This window comes from Otolemur garnettii, unplaced genomic scaffold (assembly GCF_000181295.1).
Source record: "Otolemur garnettii isolate 467f Iridium unplaced genomic scaffold, OtoGar3 scaffold00015, whole genome shotgun sequence".
In the NCBI taxonomy this organism is placed as follows: Eukaryota; Metazoa; Chordata; class Mammalia; order Primates; family Galagidae; genus Otolemur; species Otolemur garnettii.
The window spans coordinates 10355091-10372571 of record NW_003852410.1 but is presented as its reverse complement, the minus strand read 5'-3'; the positions used below and the strand labels follow the sequence as shown (position 1 = coordinate 10372571).

Here is a 17481-nt window from a genome sequence, read left to right as displayed (position 1 = left end):
TGCTAATTCTGAGGAAAATAGTGGAATGAGACGCTAATTCAGGGCCCGCTTTCTGACAAATATGTATGAGCACATAAATACGACTTCCTGTACTTCATCTCTGATGTGCCCAGGAGAATTGTCATTTTTTTGCTAATAAAAATTCCTGGGGCTTCATCCGCTCTCTTGCTTTATTTGGAACCCCTACTGAGTCACCACCAATTTCCCGCAGTTGGTCACTGCACAGACTCCAGATCTTTATTTGTCAACCACTTTGCATGTGATTGGACAATTCTCCCCTATCACCTTTGCTGACTGGATGAAAGCTCCTATCTTCTACAAGGTTTACAGATTGACTTTACAAAATGACTTACTACTTCTATCATTATTAATTTGAAATATAATTAGAATAGAAATATTAAAATTGCCTTCAAATCCATAAGAGAACAAAGAATGACTTGAGAGGAGGAGAGGAGAGATGTTGATGTCAACAGCCTGGAGATTCCCTTTACAAATGAGTGAACACTCAGTGTTTTAGTGAACACTTTCCTGCTAGAATTTGCTTATACCCTGCATTTTACGTTATAACTGTTACTTACAATGATGCCTTCTATGTCATTCATTTCTAAATTTATCCTTTATTGAATAAATGCTTAGTTTCAAACATTATATAATTTATTGTTGTTCTTTTAAAAGATATCCATATTAGATTAAAATCCCTAGACATTAAATACTAGACTATATTCCAATACATAAAAGAACTCTATTTGCAAGTTCCTTCTAACTAGGGACAGAGTGCACCATAAATCCATCTTTATCATTGTTTTCAAAATTATGTATAAAAGCATACGTTCTTTTGAGGATAACAGAAGACTCTATCACTAGTCCATATGTGTCTGATTCATAGTACTGATGCCTCTTGATAATTAGCTCACCATCAAATGTTTTCAATTACCTATTAGTATCAATTTATCTCTAGAGGAATCTACATTTTGCCTTAGAATCTATAAATAAATGTAGAGCCTATCTAGTTTTAAATATCACATTCTCACAAAGAATTTCCTTGATCACAGTATTTAAATCGATACAATCTTATACTATCTATGCACTCCATTTCTTTTGTTTTAGTTATTACAATTTGCAAATTTATTTGTTTTTTTGTTTCTGGGATATCTTTCCACTAGTCTATAAGCAACATGAGGACCGAGGACATGTCTGTTTTATTCAGCAATATATTTCCTGAACATAGAACAGTGACTTGCACAACTTAACAAAGTGTTAAATAAATGACTGGATGAATGAATGGTGAATGACTGCATGAGATCTGGAAACTAACCACAATGTAATTGATTGAATTGCGTTTCTTGAGAGTTATTTTTAAGGATGTTCTTGTTGTGTTCTGCTGTCATAAAGACTAAACTGTCTTCTATTCTAATGAGGTATAACTGTTTAGTCCAGTCCCTGATATTAGTTGGAGGAGGTTGGATGGAAGCCCATTGCCAGGGAAAGTCAAGTACAGCAAATCCCAAGCTATCCTTGAAATCCCAAACTTTCAACAAGAAGATGAAGGCTTTTATGAGTGCATTGCAGGCAACCTTCGAGGAAGAAACCTTGCAAAGGGTCAACTCATTTTTTATGGTGAGCTAATCAAATTTCAAAAAGTTTATGAAATATTTGGTAATATCTTTTACGGCAAACGGTGCAAGTCATTAGCATGTTATGGAAAAGTGTCAAAGGAGCAATAAGGAAGAATTATGTCCAGGTTAGGATGCCTCATGCAATGATTAGCCAATGGGAAGACCATTTTAAAATTATGACCTTAGCTTCAGCATGGTCTATGCATCCTATCGCTTACTCTAATTGCCTTGAAAGTATCAGCAGTGTCATGTGCACGCCATAAAAGTTTATAATACAAGGTAGCACGAACTCCAACGTATTCCCCATAAAACATTCAGCAGCAACCTATGGCAATCTTAATTAAAATTCTAACTAGAATTTAAAAATGAAGGAGAAAAGTAACCGGGGAAAAGAACACTGAATGGTAGTTGATAGTACTTGTGTCTCTTTCTCAGATTTTATCTATTCATATGTAATAGAAAATAGGTAATAGAAAAATAAGGTCACTGCTTCATTAAAAATTATATATTTGTTTCAGTCACCAGAGTCTCCCATAAACTTAAGAGAGATGATGCATACATATATTACCTGAAGGTTGTCTTTATGTCTTCTCACATCCAGGCTGAAATACCCACATGCTTGAAATTTTCTTTTTTAATATCCAATAAACCATAAGACATATCTTGGAATTATCAGAATATTGAGTGATTTCAAAATATTCTGAACTTCTTTGGTAAATTCAATATACCTGCATTAGAAAACTTTTTAAAACTGTATTTATACATGGCCAAGAATACCTATTTTTGACACATGTTTAGAATTAATGATAAAATAGTTGGAGAAGCTTTTTTTGATAACTAAAAACATTTATGGTACTACTATAATTAGTTCCTAGGAATGCTGATTGAGTGTCCCGCGGGGAGAATATATTGTGCCTTGGCTATATTATTTTCCGTTTCCTTAGATTTCCAATGTTAACCTGAAATGAAAACTACTATTTTATATATAGATATGATTTCCTACTGATTATTCCCCTACAGTTTCAGCAATGTTAGCAAAAAATATATATACATATATTTGTGTGTTTATGTATATATATACAGATATATATATTCTTTTCAATAGTACCTACTTTTAAAAGGATAGTCTTTTAGGAATTTAGAATCCTTTGCAAATGAAATAATAAGGATGCAACTGGAAATTTTAGTACACCCAAGATATTAAATATTAAAAATATTTAATAAATATTTTTCATTTTTCCATTCAAAAGGAGACAAAGATATTATCAAGAGGTGAACCAGAGTACAAAAGTATCTATAAAAGAGAAATCAATATTGAGGTACTTTCCTGTACATTGATACAGCAACTATTACATAGAAATTGTACAAGTATTAATTCAAATGATTCTTACAATATTTTTATGAGGGATAAATAACTTTAAGTTATTTTTATTTATTTGTTTATTTTGTCCAGGACTGGGTTTGAACCCGCCACCACTGGCATATGGGGCCGGTGCCCTACTCCTTTGAGCCATAGGCACCACCCAATTTTAAGTTATTTTATAGACAAGAAATCTTAGATTATTTTAGCAAGATTTCTCACATAATGATGGGCACATTCCACAGAAGAGCTTGGAAGGATCTTCTAAAACTGACGCCTGCTCTCCCACAGCTTTCCACCATGGTTTCCATGTCCACTTGTACCACATCTCAGCACAACCAAATTAGCCATTTACTGAGTCCAAAATGGCCCTTGTAGGGGAATAATAAATAACTGGTCAATAAGGTAATCATTATGCTTCTTAGTCAAATATTAATTCACTTGCTGAAGTGTACTCAAAAGAACAGAGAATTGACTCAATTACCTCAGAATTGAATAATACCTAAAAAATTTTTTAAAAAAGAGTCTCTCGGTTTTAATTATATTGTTACATTGAAGTAATAATTTAGATCCAGGTAATAGTAATATTATCCATCAATGGATACAATATGCCCATCTATATTGTATCTTTGTAACCTCCCGTAGAAACCTCTGAACTCTTATTATTATTACAGCAAAGGAAAAATGTTCAGAAGAGTCAAAGGGCTTTTCAAAACCAGGCAATAGGGGGAAAGGTCTGAAATTCAGCCTGTTGGTTAGACCCAAAATCCTAAGCTTTTTCTTCCATGTATTTCCTATATAGTTGAAGATTTAAAACTTCGCTCTTCAGAAATCCTATGCATACGAGACCATGTGCATTAAATAAATAAATATTATTTTTACATTAAGCAAAAATCCAATATATCTTAAACCTTTGTAAGCTATTTTAAATTCCATGTGGACATGCATTTCTTCTCCTAGGTCAAACATATTAGGACAATTTCTAAATAATTATCTATAAAGTATGCAATTTTATTAATAACTAAAAACATTCTGTTTAATCAATACAACCAGTTCTTCCAAGTCTTGCCTTGATTTGCCCCTCGAGACTCCAGGCACATCCTGCTCTTCCTGGATGATGTCCTGATTTCCACAGGAGGTAACCCTAGGCTGAGTTCTCACCACGCAGGGACATCATGGTTCCTTCTACTCAATTACGGCCTCCCTCGAGAGCCTTCTCTCTTGGGAGGATAGGTGTTACAGTGGAAAAAAATCCTAGAAGTAAGAGGTCCTTAGGTTTCATAGTATACACCATTTCAAATCCTCTAAGCCTACTTCTTAGTCACCCAGTGCTCCAGTGGCCAGGTTAACACTCTGTTTTATAGGTGTAACCTGGAAAATTGTCTCAGGTGTTGCACCAAGTACATCTCATTTCTCGTTCCAGGTTTTCTTTGGCCCCTCAGGGCCTACTCAGCACTTAAGCATGTACACTATGGATCCACTTGTAACTTACACCTATCTTCCCTTAGGTGACTGTGGACAGGAACCAAGGCATAAATGCTTCTCCTACCTTTCCCTGGGTAGACAGCTCAGGGAGACTCCTTAGAAATTCAGGTGGAATGGAGTAAAATGGCCCATATTAGTGGCCACTTCAATAAGTCATCCTTGCTTAGACTTTCTTTCTTTCCTTGTTGACTCTTTTCTAGATATGTTCCCCTCAGGCTAGTGTTCTCAAATAAATGTCTGGAGCAAAAGCCTTTTATTTATACTCTGTTTTCATGGCTCAAATTTTGGCTTCTGTATTTTTTCCAGCCATGTCATCTTGATCGGGTTACCTAATACCTCTGTAAAAATCCATTATTACAAAGAATTATAGAGAGAATTAAGTTTAATTACACACGTGAAACATGTAGGTCCTAACACCCTGAGATTTCAAAGGAAGATTCATATAGTCATATACATCCAAGCACAGAAGTAAATGAAGGAGAGGGATTAATAGGCACATTCAGAAAGTTCCATATGTATTAATGAAATAAATATGAATTTTAGAACATTGAATTCACAACCCATCTATTTTCATGAATGATGATAATGATAATAGTTGCTTTTTGGCCTCAGAACTATATGGAAATTTCTCAGATTAGAATGGTGAGGTTTTGGAAAACTCACGCTCAGGGTTAAGTTAGGTATTTAATCTGCATACAACTCCAAAAGTTCTCTTTCTCTTTCGAGATTTTATCTAGGAAACAACATACTGGATTATCATCCTGCTGATACATTAGGAGGCTCATATTTGGTATACACTCTAAGCTATTGAGTTGCAATTGTGTCTGACATAGGAAAACTTAATTTTAGTTTATTTAGAACAAATATAATCAGTGGACTTTCACAGTTAGTATACCGGTTCAGATTTAGTACAAATTTTCTAATTTGACACATATGCTAATATTCAGGACAGAATTATTCTTTGGCCCTGTCCTGTAGTTTGACCTTTTTTCACAACTCCCAAGTTGTTATACAGGTGCAGCAAAATGACAGATGATAAACATTTAACTTGAGCCAAATGCCCAATGATGTTTGCAACGGAATCTCTGTCCCCCCACACGGAAGCTCCTGCGCTTTACCTTGTGCAAATCATGTGCATTCAATCCAACTGGACGTGGTTAGCCCTGCCCTTCAATTTCTGCAGCCTTTGGAATATAACAAAATGTCTTAGATATTTGCCTTGCAAACAGTTGTCCTCCCCTTCTTTTGAAATAGCTCCTCCAGAATGGGAACAGAAAATCCAAAACACATACCTCTCTATCTACGACAGTTTGCTGTGGGAATGCAAAGCCAGTGGGAAGCCAAACCCTTGGTACATGTGGTTTAAAAACGGGGAACGCCTCAACCCAGAGGTAAGCAACCGTGTTGATATTAAAAATTCACCTGTGCTGCTTGATAAATTTTGTTACTAATGAAAATAACAACTAACAGTTATAACTAAAGGATTACTCATGAGTTGTTAAGAGTGTTCTAGGACAAGAAGTATCCCTTGATTTATTTAGTCCTGTAAACTTGCAAAGTACCTACTACTATTATCCCTGTCTTCCAAATGAGCAAAAGACAAAAACTTGTCTTTCAAACGAGATGAGACAAAAACCTTCACAAGACCACAGTCAGTGGTAGATCCACATTCAAATATTATCATCACAGTAATCATCATCACGGGTGTTCATGAACTCTGCTAGGAGGGATGTCTGTGTTAAGTATTTTCCATGTATTGTCTTATTGTACCGTGATGAGAAACTTATGAGAGAGATACAATTAGTGTTCCTTTATGGAAATAAAGAAAAGGAGTTTTAAAGCGCTTATACCTCCTGCTTAAAATCGTCACACCCCAGCTAGTACACGATAGAATTAGTATTGTAATCTTTGTTCCTGATACCAGCACCCAAGTTCTTATTCACTACTTGGTATCTTGCTTTTATTGAAGTGATGACTGTCCCTAAACCTGTAGGAAAGTGGAGAACTAAAGCAGTTACCCCTCTCTTTCCATCTAAAGTATACTTTTTTCAACAATATCCAGAAAATGAGAGAGAGCTGAGATTTTTCCCTATTAAATTATCCACATAACTGTGTTATTTCTTCATTTTACTTTGCACATGTAGGCATAGACAGAGATGCCAAAAAGTACGTAGTTTGGAAGCTGCATGTAAGGTTGCTCTTACTATTTCAACTTCAGTGGAATTTTCCTCCCACATACCTTTTGCAAATAACATTCTGTTTCCTCCCGGCTACTTTTGTTTTCCTTAGAGGATGGTAATAGGTTGCTGGAAATATTTAGTTTTAAGTTAACTTTTTATTATTAACTATTTCATTATATGAATTCAAAATTGTATTTCTATATCCCAAATGCAACTCTGTAGCAGATTTTGGCGGGCTAGGCACAATTGTTAGTAGGAGCAAGATTCAGCTCCTCCAACTTCAGACTCAGTTAGAAAATTACCAACTCACAGCTGGGAATGGTGGCTCATGCCTGAAGACAAGACAAAGATAAAAATCTCCTAGCACTCTGGGAGGCTGACACTGGTGGATTGCTTGAGCTCAGGAGTTTGAGATCAGCCTATGCAAGAGTGAGACCCCCTGTCTCTACTAAAAATAGACAAACTAGCCTTTGTGGTGGCATAGCCTATAGTCCCAGTTACTTAGGAGGCTGAGGAAAGAGGATCTCTTGAGCCCAAGAGTTTGAGGTTGCTGAGAGCAACAATGACACCAGGACACTCTATACAGAGTAACAGAGCGAGATTCTGTCTCAAAAGAAAAAAAAAGACAATAGTTTAATCATGTTATTCATATCTAACACTATTGCCAATCATGTTTTCTGGAATAAATTAGAATAGTGACCTGTTCCAAATTACTGTCTATATACCACATAACAGAAAGTTAACATACATTCCATGCAGAGAATACTAATTTTCTTTCTTTTTTTTTTTTTTTTATTGAATGGTAACTATGTACATTAATGCACTTCTGGGGTACAGTGTGGGGTTTTCACATGCAATGTGAACTACTTCCATCAAACTGGTCAACACAGCCTTCATATCAGCAGAGAATACTAATTTTCAAATAAATGGTATAACAAAATATACTAATGACTAAACTTACAGTAAGCATATTTTCATTTGTTTAAATTTCAGAACACTGCTCTGGATTTTGCAGTATATAAATATATCAAATTATCAGATCTTATATGCATAAATGTTGCATAATAACATATTCTGGTTAAGCAAAAGCTACGTTAACATACTAGCCTTTTCCTTTATTAGGAGAGGATTCAGATAGAAAATGGGACACTTATCATAACAATGCTGAATGTGTCGGATTCTGGTGTCTACCAATGTGCTGCAGAAAACAAATATCAGATAATTTATGCAAATGCGGAATTGAGAGTTTTAGGTAAGTCATTCACTTACAACCAAAAAATTAAAAATGACATTTTGGCAAGCTATAATTACACATAATCGGAACCGAATCTTTCTGTAAATTCTTAATTGCTTTCCCTTGAAATGATGGGAAATTTTTAAATGAGCTTTTTGCAAAATTCAAGGTGGTAATTATTATTCTGCTTGGGCCATGGGTTAGGGCTTGAGGAAGAGCCGGTCACTGGGTGGGTCCAAAGCAGAACAGCCTTCTCCAACATTGATGATAGCATGAGGTTTGGGGTATAACTCAAAGAGTATCAGTTAGGAATATTTTCAGCTGCAAATTAATAAGTAAGAAAGAAAAATCCCAATTTACAGCAACCAACCAGACAGTGAGTTATTTTCTCTCTGAACAAGAGGAGTGCTGGCTGCCAGCTGCGGCACTGTAGCTTGACAACGTTGATCTTTATTACCTCCGCCTCGTATTTGTAAAGACACAATTTCAAGATGGCTGCTGGGACTAGAGAAATCAAGGCAGAAGAAGGCACAATTGTTAGTAGGAGCAAGATTCAGCTCCAAGTTCCAGGCCTGATCACACCTGTCCCTTCACTAGAAAAGCAACATTTCCCTGATCTTCCACAGCAAACTCCTTTTATGTCATTAACTAGAAACCTGTCCCATGAACACACAGACATCAAAGGAAGGGGTGAAAATAATCCCCTACAGTGGAGCATGCCAAGATTAAAGCAGTTTAAGAAGAATAACCTGGGAAATCCGACCAGTGGTGTCTTCCACAATAACTGATTCCTGGGAGGCTTTCAGCCCGTGGCTTTCCCAGAGGTGGGCAGAACAGAGAAGGTACAAGAGAAGAAGAATCAAATAACAAAACACAAAGTTTTGTGAGCTGATGGGTGATGAACATTTTTGTTCATTAATTCATTCAATTACCACTGTTGTTTTGAACATTTACTATATCTAAACCCTATTAAGACTAAAGTGATTTTTACCTTCATTGAACCTAGAGTTTCAAGGAGAAAAAAAAAAAAAAACAGATCCAAAATGTGATTTGTTTATGGCTAAGAATTGAGTAGTTGCCACCACAACCACAACACATGGCAAGATAACATCCCCTAAATTGAGGAGATTCTCTTTAACCTGAGATCACAGGGAAAAACATGCACAGATCAGGTGAGCCGCAGAGGAGCAAAACCGGAGAAGCTCAGAAGCAAGCCAGGACGGCACACCTGAAAAACCTCAGTTCCTTTGAACTTTAGGAATGGAGATTGGACACCTGGGTTCCAGCACCCACGACGTGAAAGACTGAGATGCCTCCCAGGCAGTCTACAAATTTCTCATCTTCATGAACTGGTATCTGTGCAACATTTATTTAGTGGGGACAAAGCTGCAACGGACACAAACTGTTTTTTTTTTAATTTCTACTCAGCTTGTCTGCTCCTATAGAAGACAGACTTAGCTTGCCTGAGGAAACCTGACATCGTCATATAATACTCCTGACTTATCTCAGTGGTATTCTATAACTATTTACACCTATGCATATATACTCAAATCTAGGACATTTATTTTAGCTGCAGTAGATTTCAAGATTTTCCTAGTAAGGTTGAAATTTCTTAAACTGTTTTAATCTTAGCATTTTCCACTATAGGGACTTAATTTCACGCCTTCCCTTGATGTCTGTATGTTCGTGTGACAGACTTCTAGTTAATGAAACCATCTTCACCCCCCCTTAATTATAAATGCTATTGGAAATGTGACTTTTCCTAGCTAGCATTCTTCCTACCAAAATACTTTTGTTATTGTAATGACCACCACCAGCAGAAAAATTAAAAAAAAAATTGATAACCAACACAACAAAATAAATTACAGTTTATTATTTAAGTAGCTTATACCTTATGTCAGGCACGATGGGACAGTACTTTACAACTGTTGCCTCATTTAATCCCAACACTAACTTAAGGCCCTATCTATTGTTGTCTTCATTGTACAAATGGAAACAGAGTCTCTGAAATGTTTGTTACATTAGTATCTCGTCCTAACACACCCTGAGCATAGTAGTTTGAAAAAGATTTCTAGCTGTTAAGTAGTTGGTTCTGTCCAGTGTACCTAGTTACCTCTTGGGTCACTTATTCTCAAGATAACTGAATAATTTAACAACCTTGTTTTTGATTTTGTTTTTAGCCTCAGCTCCCGATTTCTCCAAAACTCCCATTAAAAAAAATTCCGTTGTTCAAGTTGGTGGGAATATTGTTATTGAATGCAAACCAAATGCCTTCCCCAGGGCAGCCATCTCCTGGAAAAGAGGAGCAGAGAACCTGAGACAATCTAGAAGGTAAACTAATCTTTATCCTTAATAAAAAATATTTTAAAACGTTTTGTAATATAACATCTTCCAAATCTGGGGGGGTTACTAGGTCTTTCAAAATTCTCTGCTCTACAATAAACATATAACAGAATTCCCAAAGATGCTGACATATTTTACATGATAGTAAAAACAAGGGGATCTTATAAAGCAAAGTCCCATTTGTATAAATTGGCTAGACTATTTTCAGTGCATGCACTTATAATAGATATATATTTTTAAATAATCCTTTAAGGCCTTTTTCTATATTCAGTTTGAAGGCTTTCTCCCAACCTGGCCTGCTGAGAACCAGCGCCAAGAACATTCCACAAAGGAGAGAGACGCACATTCTCACACACCTGATGTTGTGGTTTTTAAATAGTCACACAGGTGTTCACCCCATGACATAATGAATTCACTGCATGAAAAACTATAGCGAATTCCTGTAGAGGAAGAACTTTCCTTCCGTAATGGGTACAGTTGAGAAACCCTAGATCAGCACCGGCAGGTTTTCTAGGAGAGTTTGACAGAACAAAACAGGTGTTTTTCTCTACTAATAATGCATTTAACTGCATTACACCATAGACAACGCTTGTACATAAAAGGGGTGGCTAGACCGCAGACGTGGTTCTCTTTCAATAATTCACCTGCGTTACGGTGTGATCAGATATGCAATTAAATCCTACTGCGAATGAGCCAGCCTGCTAAAGATGTGAAAATCGTCCCTGTGGTTCAGGGTGCCCCTCCTCAGCTCCATGTGTGTCATGAATTCCTGTGTATATCCTGCAGGGGCGGGGGGGTGGGGGGAAGGCCAGGTGACAGAAAGGACAGCTAGGGTAGGATGAAAATTGGCAACTCTCAGTCTTGGAAGAAATGACTGTGGAAAACTGGAGAGTGAATTCTGCACCGGGAAGGGGCAACTGTACCACCAAATTCTGTCAACTGTCATTCTGTGGGAGGGTAGACCCAGCTTCACAGAACTCCCAACATTTTCAGGGAAATCTAGAAATCTGCTTTGCTATGAATTTTCCAAGCCAGAAAAAAATATATATCCATAGGCTGGCTGCAGGGAACGCCATTTGGTCATCTCTAGCTTAAGGTTTCACTTGCAGCTGAGGAAAGAGAATAAGGAGTTAAACAAACCAACCAAAAGCAGCAATCCCTGTAGACTGTGGGGAGCTCCACCCTAGTTACAGCGGCTGCCCTGAAGCTCCTCCTGCACGTGATGAGCAGTGCCGCAGAGCGCCCCCTTCAGGCATTATTTCTTTCTACATTCCCTCCTGTGTCCAAATTTCTTTATATCTCAGATTGAAGCTTTCCCCAGGACAGAAATTCTTTTATATTTTTCATTGTATGCCCTGTGCCTTGGCAGGGAATCAAAATTCAGTAAATATCTATGTGATGTCTGGGCACGACGGCTCACACCTGAAATCTTATCGCTCTGGGAGGCCCAGGAGGGTGGATTGTTTGAACTCAGGATTTGAGATCAGCTTGAGCATGGCAAGACTTTGTCAGTACTAAAGTGCTTTTTCCTACTAGTTGGGCAGTGTGGTGGGCTCCTGTAGTCCCAGCTATTCAGGAGGCTGAGGCAGTAGGATTGCTCTAGTTCAAGAGTTTGAGGTTGCTCTGAGCTATGTATGATGCCACGGCACTCAACCCAGGGTGACTGAATGAGACTCTGTCTCAAAAAAGAAAAAAAATCTATGAGATGAATGACAGCATTAGAAAGGATGACCGTGTAGGGCATTTCCAGCCATGGAGAAAGCCTATTCTTGGGGAAATGCCTCAAGATGTAAAAACAGATGCTTCAAAACTAAGGTTTAATAAAAGGAGAAAAGAACCTGGTATCCTGGCCTAAGGTGGGCCCCTTCCTGTACCTGGGTCATTATGAAAGTTGTGAGATACACAAAAATCAAGAAACATAAAATCTTCCTGGATGGAAACACATGAAGCCTTCCCAGAAACAGAGATAAGCTGAGCAAGGTGAAGCTTGCACAGGTGACTCAGAAAGGACGCTGGTATCTGTGTTTCCTGGAAGCGAAATAATGGCCCATAACACAGTCTGTCTCAAAACTTTTGTAGTGACCCACATACACTGCTTGGGAGATTTACTGCCAACTTATTCATATGTGGAGCGTTATAAATGATTCCTCTTTCATTCCTGAAATCCTATCAAGGTTTGAATACACTGCTGTGCACTAAGAAACCTGAAGAGACCCTGTAGTATCACACAGGGCACTTCGTACTGAGGGTCCGTTTAGCTCCGTCGTATTAATAAAGTGACTAAAGTTCTAACCCAAAGAGCAGGAATGACTACATTTACCTTCTATAACCTTAAAAAGCCCTAAGACAGGGTTTGTAAAGAGGAGAAAGAAAAGGAAGAGGAAGGATTTCAATAAATACGTGAAAATGAAGGAAAAAAGGAAACAGAGGAATTCTTTTGTAATTCTGTCTCCTCTTTGCTTTAGAATTTAATTACGGGATTTAACAAAAAGAAAACAAATAAGCGAACGAATTATCGCCTGAACATGCATTCTGGATAGTTAAAATAGCCTGAGTCCTAGCAGAAGGTGGTAATTACAGACATACATCTCTGCCCAGTATAGATGACCCCGAGCAGTAACGGTGAAGGGTCACGCAGCCAGCCCCAGTACGCGTCATGTCCCTGCGTCATCTTCCCAGGCTGGCCCTCCTTGCATTGCCTGCTGACCCGGCTGGTTTCATTAAGTGCGTGGCTTCAAGCTGCTTATTAGGAAATACAGCATCTAGATTTCTGTTTGCGGTAGCCTAATGGCTTTTTAATAATCTTATCCTGGGCACTTCCAAAGAGGTGGAAGGTAACAATCAGTGGAAAAAAAGGAAAGAAGGGAAGGGAAAAAATGAGAGGGAGCAAGAAAGATAAGTAAGCCACAAGTGGCGGCGTCCCTGCGGACTGTAGGTGTAGTGTGCCGTGCAGGAAAGAGAGTCCAGCCCCCATTCTGCCCCACTGAGAGCATAACTGGACAAGCCAGGTGTCTGCTGTGGGCCTCCATATGTCAAATGGATTAGAAACACTTTCATTTTCTTTTTTTTATTATTAAATCATAGCTGTGTACAGTAATGCAATCATGGGGTACAATGTGCTAGTTTCATATACAATTTGCAGTATTTTCATCCAACTGGTTAACGTAGCCTTCACGGCATCTTCTTAGTGATTGTGTTACGACATTTATATTCTACACCTAGGAAATTTCACATGGAGCCTTGTAAGATGCACCAAGGAGGGGAGAACATTAAAGGGTTTCTTCAAGCCTATCACGCTCAAGCTTAGTTATTTCTTCTATAACTATTATATGATATGACCATTGTTTTTATTTTTCCTTGATGACAACTCTCCTTTTCAAAACAGTGTTGCCAGTGCAGATCCTAAATCCTAGCAAGGTAACTGCCTTTAGCTGACCAATAGCCACCACGCTGGAAGAAAGCTTTGGACAGAGCAATATTAAAATAGTAGTTAATGACACAGACTAGGTCTCATATTTTAAGGATGTGAATAATGTTTGGTTAAGATTATCTGTATGGATTTATGCATGCGCATGTATGTACATGTGTTTAGGGATAGGCATCAGATTTCCAAAGAAAAGGAAATGAAATATTTTAAGAGCTAGGGGAAGAGTATTGGCATTGAGGTTGGCTGGGAAATTAATTTTTCGATTTAATTGCAAAAAGCGAGATTTATTGCATGTGTAGAAACACTAATATCATGTTTCAAAGGGGCACTAGAATGACTGAGCCCATTTTCTAAATTGCATAGGTTCAGATCCTAAAATCAAACACAGAACACTGAGCCCCATTTTTAACGCTACCCCAGTCTGATTATTTATCTCTTAAGTAGCAAAATATATGTAACTCCTCGCCTAGCTTACCTCCATTAAAGCAGACACAGTTATGTATATGGGAAGAAGAAAAGAGTCAGGTATAGAAAACAAACTTCAATTTGTTATAATGGCTCCAAATAGAAATGGTTTTTAGTTCTTGACCTTGAAAATGCCTGTGTGGGAAATGTACACTTTTAGTCTCTGTTATAAAACTTCTATATGGTACTGTCTGCTTTGAAATTTCATTGTCACTAACTCTTGCTGCCGATAAAGCATAACTATCTAGAGAGAGTTGAGAGGGCTCTAAAGAAGCCTATTCAAGGTAATCGTACTGTATTGCCGACTTATAAAAAGTGGTGGCAATATATATATTTTGCCAATTTCTTTCAGTCTTACATGAATTGAGACGGCTCCCATCACATTGCTAGTTAAATGATGAAGCTTAAATGTGATGCTAAGTCTCCCATCTCTGTAATCAAATCTTTTGCTCTGGAGGGATAATGGGGAACATATTCAACTATTCATTTTTCAAAGGGCTATTGTCACATAATTTAACCTAATTTGATGTGTTGGTAATTCAGATCCAACCATGTTTCTTGGTACGTGAACACGTTTCTTATTAGCCTCTGTACCATAATGGAAGCACTGGCTGATGTAAGAGTTCTGCCTTCGCAGCAACTGTCTATATATTCATAGCAGGCTGTCAGAGTAGCAAAGTTTTCCTTGAACTGAAAATAGGTAGATAGTGTTACAGAGTTCCAGGGCTGTCTGGTTTCCTGCTAGGAATGAATGGTCAGGCAACATCTGTCTCATTCTTTTTGGAGCTGCCCATGCTTTAGAAATAGCACTTAAATTGAAGAGAAGCAAAAGATATATTCCTGCAGGAGAAACTAGGCTGTATATTACGCAGAGCAAAGCCCTGGGAATTAGCAAACAGAGATTCTGGTTTCGGTCCCGTCATTGATGACATAGTAAATGATGATGACCTTGAGTAAAACTTCTATGCTACTCTTTTTTCTTTGAGGTTATTATTTCCCATTTATTTTAGGATAAAATAATAGGAAAACAACTTTGAGAAATATTAAACTTTATACCCATGCCATGACTTCCTGCATTGAGATTACACATTAGGCATCAGTGAAAACAACCTTAGCTTGGCAGGTTGAAACCCCAAGTTCTATCTTACGGTTGTAACTTTATACATGTGTATTTCCCAGTGATTTGCTACAGTAACCAAGTGACTGAGCTGTGACTTGTCATAGCAGCAAAAATTATCTGACCGGGTGGATTCAGAGTTTACAGGCAGTCCTGGCAGCTAGACTGTGAGCCCCATAAGGCCAGTGAGTGCCCCTCTTTAATTTACCAGTAAAGATCCAGCCCCCAGCAAAACTCTGGACCACAGCACACATGCAATAAATATTTTCTGCATTGCTAAATTAATAAAAATTCAAGTTTACTTTGCTTAACTGACTTTGGAGATTTTGTAGTTAAACTCAAAATGTTAATAATTAATAAAACTGACTATGTCCACTCAGTTTTTAATTCCTTCATTCATGCTGTAAAAGTTTATTGAAAACCTATTATGGTCCAACTATGATACTTGGTGCTGGGGATAAAATGGTCAGCCAGCTAATCATAGGACACAAAATATTTTCCTTGCCCTTTCTTATGATATTGTTTCTTATTCAATTTATTTGAAGTCAAACACCCAAGTTCAAGTTTCATTTCTGCTTCTTAGTCAGCTGATAACTTCTAGCAAGTACTTTACCGTCAATGGTCTTAGTCCGTCCATTTCAGAGAAAATAATACTGTGTCACCTCCGAGTTTGTATGAGACTCAGATGACATAGCCTGTGTGGAAGGACAGGTGATGTACGCACGTGCCATTGCCAGTGGATGCCTTCATTGCTGTCATCCTAACCCTCATGCAGGTCCCAGTTTTAAATGCTCCCCTAACAGGCACAGGCACCCACAAACTTCACCGTGGAAAGTCAAGATGAATGCAGATTAAGTTTATCTCCATAAGGCATTCTGAGGCAACTGAGGGAATCAATTCCACATCTGCTAGGTTTGATTAATCACTTCTTTTTATTTTTTCCTTGTGAATCTACTTAGCCAGTGAACTGACAGAAATCAAAGTCCTAGATTTGTCTCCTTATGCCCAGTGACTGCTGACTCCCTCCTCAGGGATCACCTCCTGAATTTAATAGGAAATGTTAACCCACTGGAGAGACAGCTCGGTGCTGTCTTCTGACAGGCAGCATTAAATACGATGCCAGAATTACCTGAGGTTTGGTCAGGGTGACATCCAAGCTCTGAAAAATATAAACAAAGCCGGAGAAAAGAAAGAATTGATCCTATTATTGAAAGAATAATTGAATTCATGAGTAATTGAGGGTATTTTTTCTCATTTTCCAAAAAAAAAAAAAAATCCACTGCATTTTCCCTCATTCCTAAAACATAAAATAAAATAAAATCCAGCTGCATGTTAGAAAAATTGTCATTAATAATGACAGTGACCGTGTTAAGCAACTCCTATATGCCAGGCACTTTACGTAGCTCCAAATATTAACGTACGTTTTTTTTTTTCCTTACTCAGGTATTTTTTGGAGGAACATATGATTACATTTGTGTCATTTATCAGAAAGAGCTAGATACAAAAGCACTTCAAAATTCACAGAGAATCAAACTCACTCAATTGTAGAGATTCTACCCGTTGGCAATTGGTCTCAGAATGTCATATTCCTCAGGCTTGAAATAAGAGGACAGCTGAACTCTCTGGAACCAATTCCATTACCTTTACCTACTTACCCCAAGTATATATATTTGCAAATAGACCTTATCTAATCATGGTTGCTGTGTGATTTATCTCACAGTAATGCCACCATTAAACCCTGGGTAGCCCTGGGCGCTTGGCAAATGTAGCACCTTCTGGGACCAGGTAAACCTATTTGGTGGCTTGGAGTCTCATTCAATTATTGAATAAGTGGTGCTCATTTGATATTTTTGCCTTCAATCTCCAAATTTGGAACGGATCTACCTGCCCGGCTCTGCAATGCCCCGAGCCCTCCCTCTTCACATCACATTCCATTGAGGGAAAAGCACAAGTAGAAAGATGGTAGGGAAGGTGGGAAGAGGGAGAAGCCATGGTGAGTGAGGAGGAGATGAGGGGGGCAAACAGGTGAGAAGATGAGAGAAAGGACCATGGAATTCCCTGTACCAAGAAAGAAGAGGTCGTTATTGAGTAGCTCACTGGATCTCTCTTTTTACATAGGTGAAAATGTACCCTGGGGAGGACCTGTTTCAAAGCCCTTGGTGGAGTGCCTGACAGTAAAGAAACAGAATAGAATTTAGTTTGTTGGCTCGGCACCTGTGGCTCAGGCGGCTGAGGTGCCAGCCACATACACCTA

General features: G+C 38.0%; 1 protein-coding gene across 2 annotated transcripts in view; it reads left to right on the top strand.

Annotated features, from left to right (window-relative positions):
* CNTN6 (contactin 6) overlaps positions 1-17481 on the top strand; it is a 311477-nt gene that overhangs the window by 223951 nt on the left and 70045 nt on the right. For both annotated transcript variants that reach the window (XM_023510687.1, XM_003785488.2), the window contains 4 exons: positions 1433-1617; positions 5716-5852; positions 7764-7893; positions 10056-10206. In XM_023510687.1, the coding sequence (XP_023366455.1) occupies positions 5817-5852; positions 7764-7893; positions 10056-10206 (317 nt within the window). In that variant the 5' untranslated portion in view covers positions 1433-1617; positions 5716-5816. The remainder of the gene's footprint in view (positions 1-1432; positions 1618-5715; positions 5853-7763; positions 7894-10055; positions 10207-17481) is intronic.